Raw genomic sequence first — 7,078 nt, forward strand, 5'->3', positions numbered from 1 at the left:
AACCCTAAGAGCAGCCTTATTATAAACCCTATTTATAAATAAACCCTAATAAAAACCCTAATACAGTATAAACCCTAACAGAAACCCTAATAATAAGCATATCCCTCTCTTCATTGCTGCGTGTGCTTGTGTTGCTTCTGCTGCCTTTGCTGTTGCTTTTGCTGCTGCTGCTTGTGTTTGCTGCAGCGGTAGCCTTTGCGATGATATTTTATTTTTCTTTATTATCATGCGAGTCGTGGGGCACGGAGAGAGAGTGGGCGGTGGCTTCTTTAGTAACGATGTCGATGTCTATAGGAGATATATGCGCAGCAGCCTGGGGTCTGCTAGTCTTCATGCAGTCTTCAAGAAGGATCTGGGGTGAAGGAGAGACACTTGGAGGCTGTAGAGACTGGAAGACAGGTTTTTTTTATTATGCAACAGCTACTGTTATAACTTCGCATGTTGCTGTTGCTCTTAGCTGTGCTACTGTTGCTGTTCTACTTACACGAGGAGTAGGCTCTCAGCTAGAAGAGCTTAGACATCTTGTTTAAAACCCTTGTTACTATTCATAAACCCTAAACCCTCCAAGATAAGCCCTAAACACTCGCATGATAAACCCTAAACCCTCGCATGATAAACCCTAAACCCTAAACGCTAAACTACTTTGCTGCTTTCTAAACCCTAATAAACTCTGTATAGAAAGAAAACCCTAATTAACTCAAACCCTAGACCAAAAGAGAGGCAACTCTCTTTATAATAACTCCTGATATATGTTTTTATCAAATGCTTCCTTTCGCCCCCCCCTCAGCTAGGGTTTAGGGTTTAGGGTTTAGGGTTTAGGGTTTAGCTGCAGCTGCTGGCAGCAGAGAACAACGATTAACCCCAAGAGGAGACGAAGAGACACCTGAATGCAGCGGGGCTGCGAGAAGCAGAAACACACAACAGAGACAGCAGCAAAGGAGACAGCAGCAGACGACATGCAGCAGCAGCAGGAGACAGAGACAGACGAGACAGACGAGAAAGACGCAGCAGCAGCAGAGACAGAAACAAACCTACACTCAAACAGAGACGGAGACAGACATACAGAGGCACATGCATACAGGGGCAACAGCTGCTGCAACTGCTGCTGCTGCAACTGCTGCTGCTGCAACTGCTGCTGCTGCAGTTGTTTCTCCTGCAAGCGCTGCAGCTGCAGCTGCTGCAACTGCTGCTGCAGCTCCTGCTGCTGCAGCTGCAACTGCTGCAGCTGCTGCAGCAGCTGCTGCAGGCGTACGTTTTTATAATGTGAGGAGACACCTCAAGGGGACTCGAGGCGGACGGTGTAGTGCTGCACAACGGCGTCTGCTCACAAACCCCACACCTAAACCCTAAACCCTAAGCCCTAAACCCTAAACCCTGAGCTCTTCTGCAGCTCTCCTGTCTAAGCCCTATATCCCTTTTTGTCTCTGTGCTGTCTCTTCTTCTGTTGCTGCTGCTGCTGCTGCCTCTGTTGCCCGTTGCCAGTTGGGGGGCCCTAAGGAGTCTACCTCAACCTCTAGGGCCTCTAGGGTTTAGGGTTTAGGGTTTAGGGTTTAGGCTAACCCAGTTGGCTGAGGAAGCGGGGGGTCTCGATGGTGCCAGAGAAGAAGGGATTAGAAACAGCGTCAGCGTACAGCCGATGGAGTCTCTTAAAAAACTGCAGCAACAGCAGCAGCAGCAGCAGTAGCAGCAGCATGAGCAACAGCAGCAGCAGCAGCAGCAGTAGCAGTAGCAGCAGCACCAGCATGAGCAACTGCAGCAGCAGCAGCTACTAGTACTACTATTCTTGCTGCTGCAACTACCACTCCTGCTGCTGCTACTAATACCACTGCTGCTGCTGCTGCTGCTACTACTACTACTGCTGCTGCTGCTTCTACTACTGCTGCTGCTTCTACTAATGCCACTACTGCTGCTGCTGCTGCTTCTACTACTGCTGCGGCTCCTACTACTCCTACTACTACTACTACTACTATTACTTCTACTACTATTACTGCTGCTGCTGCTGCTGCTGCTGCTGCTGCATCTTACCGCGCGCAGTTCCTGTTCCTGAAGGGCCCCCCTAACAATGAGGGCGACAATAATTTTGAGACCAGTTGGCGATGCATATGCATATAAAGAGAAGTCGTTTAGAGTCCCCAGTGCAGGGCACGCAAACCCTAAGAAACTGTCTCCTCCAGAGGGGCCCCCAGGGGCCCCAGGCTGCTGTTCATTTGCTACTGAGACAAATAAACACACATACACATGCAAAAAGAAAAGAAAAATACTTAATAGCAGCAGAAGCAGCAGCAGAAGCAGCAGCAGAAGCAGCACAGGAAGCAGCTCCAGCACCACTGAATGAAGCTGCAGCAGCACTGGAAGCAGCAGCAACAACCGCTTTAGATACAGTAGCTGCTACGGCAATAGAAGAAACGCCACACAGCGCATGCAGCCACAGCAGCAGCTGCAGCAGCAGCAGCAGCAGCAGCTGCAGCAGCAGGGAGGCGGTGGGCCTCACGGCGTTCATCCACAACGTCCAGAGCAGCATATGCAGCAAACTGCATGGGCAGCTCTTCAGTGTCTCCATATACCCGGAAGCAAAGCGGCTCGCTCTGCAGCAGCAACAGCAACAGCAGCAGCAGCAGCAGCTAGGTTTGAGCAGGGAGTCAAGGGGGCAAGAGAGAGCAGCACCAGCAACGGAAGGAGACAGAGAGAATGAAGCTGCTGCAGAGACACCCCATAAGAGTAAAGACTCGCCTGCCTCCCCACGTAGCACACACACGCCACAGACATCCTCGAGACAGCAGCAGCAGCCAGTGCTGCTGCTGCTGCTGTTGCTGCTGCTGTTGCTGTTGCTGTTGCTGTTGCAGCTACAGTGCTCTGCGGTGTATATGCAAATGCCGCATAGACGCTGTCCCTGTGTCGCGCCCTAGGCGTTCCTGCAGCTATTGCTGCAGCTGTTGCTGTTGTTGCTGCTGTTGCCGCTGCTGCTGTCGCTGCTGCTCCTGTTTCCGCTGCTGGGGATCCTTGATGCCAGCCGCATGCAGCATGGAGGGCAGACACCGCAGCAGAAAGGTAGAGAGAGCAATGAGTAAAGAGTCAGCAGTGTTTAGCTCCGCATGCTGCTCCGCTGCAGCAGCAGCAGCAGCAGCAGCAACGCAGCCACTGCAGCAGCAAGTGAACAGGCCCTCCCTCTTAGGAGCTGTTGCTGTTGCTGCTGCTAAAGTTGCTGCTATATTTATTTATATTTTTATTCATAGGGAAGATGCAGCAACCAGCCAGGGGCCCCAGGGGCCCCCAGGGCGTCTCGCCAGCAGCCCCGACAGAAACCCAACGACCTCACCACCCCCGTGCTGCTGCTGCTGCTGCTGCTGCTGCTGCTGCTGCTGCTCGCGTTGTTGCGCATCTTCTTACTTCCTTCTTGCCAAAGTAGAAGAGCCTCATGCAGCCAGTTGTGTGGGGTCCTGCTCTGGAGACTGCAACTGCAGCAGCAGCAGCAGCAGCAGCAGCAGCAGCAGGAACTGGGGGGCCCCAGCAGCAGCAAATTTGAATGGCGAGGCCGGCGCTCTGTTTGGGGTGTCTTCTTCTGCCCTCATGGGATCCGATCCCCAGCAGGGGGGCGGCCCTTTGCACCAACACCCAGTCACAATGAGCAGCACCAACTGCAGCAGCAGCAGCAGCAATATTAGCAGCAGCAGCAGCAGCAGTAGCGGTAGCACTAGCCACAACAGCAGGAGCAAATGCAAGGCTGAACAACTCACCCCACATCTGCTGCAAGACTGCCTTGGAATCCCTGGGGAGCTGCTGCGACTGGACGCGATAGAGTGTTACCGACTCGTCAGCAGCAGCAGCAGCAGCAGCAGCAGCAGCAGCGGGAAGAGGCCCTGCAGCACGACAGCACTACCGGGGCGTGCGTACACCGCAGGGTTTCCTCCTTTACCTTTTTCTCGCCCTCTGCATTTCATTGCTGTCCCTTTAGACTCCCCACAGACAGCGCGTTTGGGGTGTCTATGCACCTCAGCAGCAGCAGCAGCCCTCACAAATGTGGCTGCCAGGGAGTCTGCGGCAGCGACAGCAACAGCAGCAGCACCAGCAACAGCAGCAACACCAGCAGCAGCAGCATCAGCAGCAGCAGCAGGAAGCAGCAGCAGCTACAAGTGCAAAGAGTGCGGTGGTTGGTTCTATCAGCGCTTCTACCCGTGCTATTTGCCTTTAGATTCGGAGTGTATAGGCAGTGGGGCCCCCGAAGATGTGGGGGCCTTTCTGGCCTCTGTGGCGGGATCGGGAGTCGTCGCCTCCCGCTCTGGGATCGACTCCAAACTCTCCTCCGCTAGAGGCGTTCCTGTGGGGTCTCCGGGGCCCCTCAAAGAGAAGCTGCATGCAAAGGGGGCTTTGTTTGTCTCTCCTTCGTTTGCATATGCTGCAGATCCTGCCTTCGCCCCGTACATACACCTCAAAGTACACACAAACCCTAAACCCTAAACCCTAAACCCTAGGCACTCAAGCAGCAGCAGCCCCACCGAAAACCCCGTCCAGAAGAACTGCACGTGTCTTCTACTGCTGTTGCTGTTGCTGCTGCTGTTGCTGCTGCCGGTACTACTACCACGAGCTGTTCCTGCATTGTGCATTGTGTGTGTCTTGCTGCTGCTGCTGCTGCTTCTGCTGCTGCTGCTTCTGCTGCCTCTGCTGCTGCTACTGCTGCTGCTTCTGCTGCTGCTGCTGCTGCTGTTCAGGAAGCTGGGTGCCGGGTGCAGGTGCTGCTGGAGTGTTTAGTGCATCCTTTGGGTTTTTCTCCTTGGCCGCGGTGTATGTACACCGCAGAGCAGCACAATAGAGACCTTATTGACGGCAGCAGAATGGCGTCTTCTGTTGCTGCTGCTGCAGCAAGAGCAGCAACAGCAGCCTTTCTCAACCGAGCAGACCATCTCACAGCTTGCGGATTGTGCCCCCCACCCGCCCCTGCTGCTGCACCCCCGCAGCAGCAGCAGCAGCAGCAGCAGCAGCAGCAGCAAGGGAAGAAGTGGAAGGAGACAGTGCCTTCAAGCAGGGCTGCACACTTCCTCGACTGGCGCATCTCAGACACTGCAGCACTTGTTCCCTGCCGTCTGCTGCTGGCTGTTGTCCGACAAGAAAGCAGCAGCAGCAGCAGCAGTAGCAGCAACAGCAGCAGCAACAGGGGGAACGTGGCGGATGCGCTGCAGGCAGACCTGCTGCAGCTGCTGCTGCCGCTGCTGCCGGTGATGCCGCACCTCACGGCCTTTCGAGAAGACCAGAAAACAGAACCAGGTGCAGCAGCAGCAGCAACAGCAGCAGCAGCAGCCGCAACAACAGCAGCAGCACCAGCAGCAGCAGCAAGAGCGGCAGCAGAAACAGCAGGAAGTGCAGCTGCAGGAGCAGCAGCTGCAGCGGCTGTAGGAGCTGCACAACAGCCAGCAGATGGACGCAAAATTGTGGTTAAGGTTGAGCCGCAGCCGCAGCAGCAGCAGCAACAGCAGCAGCACGAGCAATCTCAGCAGGAGCAGCAGCAGCAATCTCAGCAAGGGGGACAAGGAGTGGAAGACCAGCAGCAGGCGCTGCAGCAGCAGGCTTGCGAGGACCAAGCGCAACATGAAGCAAAGACAGAACCGCAGCAGCAGCAACAGCAGCAGCAACAGCAGCAGCAACAGCAGCAGCTGCCACCACGTGTGAAGGCGGAGCCCCCCGAGCTGTACGTACACCAGCAAGCGGAGGCTTCCTCTCCTGCTGCTGACGAGAACAGAGAAGCCTTTCCCAACACTGACAACGGCAGCAGCAGCAACAGCAGCAGCAGCAACAGCTGCAGCAGCAGCAGCAAAAGCGATGCCGCTGCTGTCAAGAGCCCCAACTGGAGCAGGGATCCGAAGGCCGAACCAGACACCAAATGCAGCAGCAGCAGCAGCAGCAGCACCAACAGCAGCAGCAGCAGGGGGAGTTGTACCCTGTCGGGTCCGGCCCCTGAGTCTTCCCCTCCAGTCCAGCAGCAGCAGCAGCAACAGCAGCAGCAGCAGCAGCAACGGCGGCTTTCAAGTTTTGTGAAGAAGGAACCCGACCTGAAAGTCCCCACCTGTATTACGCAGCAGCAGCAACAGCAGCAGCAGCAGCAGCAGCGCGGGTTGCTGCTGTTAGGCCTGAGTGACGACGAAGAAGAAGACACCACCGCTCTTCTGAAGAAGCTTCAAAAGCCGCAGCCGCAGCAGCAGCAGCAGCAGCGGGAGGAGAAGCAGCAGCAACGGCGGGAGGAGAAGCAGCAGCAACAGCAGCAGCAGAAAGTCTCAGTCTCTATTCACCCCCAACCCCCGCAGCAACACCAGCAACAGCAGCAAACCCAGCAGCAGCAGAAGGCAGGGGGACAGCCGCAAGAGAAGCAGCAAGCCCTGCTGTCTAATCTAGAAGCAGAGATTCAAGCAAAGGAGGCGAGGCTGCGAGCGCTGCAGCGGGAGTTGGAGAGACAGGAGGAGCTGCTGCTGCAGCAGCAGCAGCAGAAGAGGGAAAGAACGCAAAAGAGACAGCGACGGGAGACCAGCAGCAGCAGCAGCAGAAGCAGCAGCAGCGAAGGAGACAGCAGCAGGGGACAAAGGTCCGCATACACCCGAAAGCGCCCCAAGCATCTCGGACGCAAGGAGCAGCAGCTGCGCTCTCGCCACCGCCGCTGCAGCAGCAGCAGCAGCAGCAGCGAGAGCAGCAGCGACAGCAGCGACACGCCTGTCAAGTGCAGCAGCAGCAAAATAGGAGACAGGAGGCTGCTGCAAGAACAGGAGGTCGCAGCAATAACATTCCTATGCTGCGGTGTATCTGCAGCTGAGACAGCGCGTCTAGAGGCAAAGATAAGAGAGCTATCAACGTAAGAAAGACAGTGGAGACAGTTGTTTATCTGTCTCCTTTCTGCTCTGTCTCCTTGTATTGGGTTTGTTCTGTCTCCTGTTGTATATACACAAACATAATTTATTTGTCTGTCTCATCGTTGCTGTGTCTGTGTCTGCTCTTGTGGTGCATGCAGACAAATATGTCTCTGTCTGTCCTTGCTGCTCTGTCTCCTTGTGCTGCAGCGTCTGTCTCCTTTTGTCTTTGTCTCTGCTTGAGTATCTCC

The 7,078-nt window shown here is 55.3% G+C and overlaps 2 protein-coding genes across 2 annotated transcripts; one reads left to right on the forward strand and one right to left on the reverse strand.

Annotated features, from left to right (window-relative positions):
- Positions 1–1,276: 1,276 nt before the first annotated feature.
- On the reverse strand, positions 1,277–3,379 carry EAH_00059380 (hypothetical protein, conserved; the record flags this gene model as incomplete). Its single annotated transcript, XM_013393572.1, has 4 exons — positions 1,277–1,320; positions 1,776–2,213; positions 2,492–2,585; positions 3,317–3,379. 4 exons carry the CDS (start codon positions 3,377–3,379, stop codon positions 1,277–1,279), a joined length of 639 nt encoding a protein of 212 aa, XP_013249026.1.
- Positions 3,380–3,621: 242 nt separating this feature from the next.
- Positions 3,622–6,836, forward strand: EAH_00059390 (hypothetical protein, conserved; the record flags this gene model as incomplete). The annotated part of the gene is made up of 2 exons (XM_013393573.1): positions 3,622–4,431; positions 4,707–6,836. 2 exons carry the CDS (start codon positions 3,622–3,624, stop codon positions 6,834–6,836), a joined length of 2,940 nt encoding a protein of 979 aa, XP_013249027.1.
- Positions 6,837–7,078: the final 242 nt, after the last annotated feature.

The sequence above is a fragment of the Eimeria acervulina genome, genomic scaffold (assembly GCF_000499425.1).
Source record: "Eimeria acervulina Houghton genomic scaffold, Eah_scaff1401, whole genome shotgun sequence".
In the NCBI taxonomy this organism is placed as follows: domain Eukaryota; phylum Apicomplexa; class Conoidasida; order Eucoccidiorida; family Eimeriidae; genus Eimeria; species Eimeria acervulina.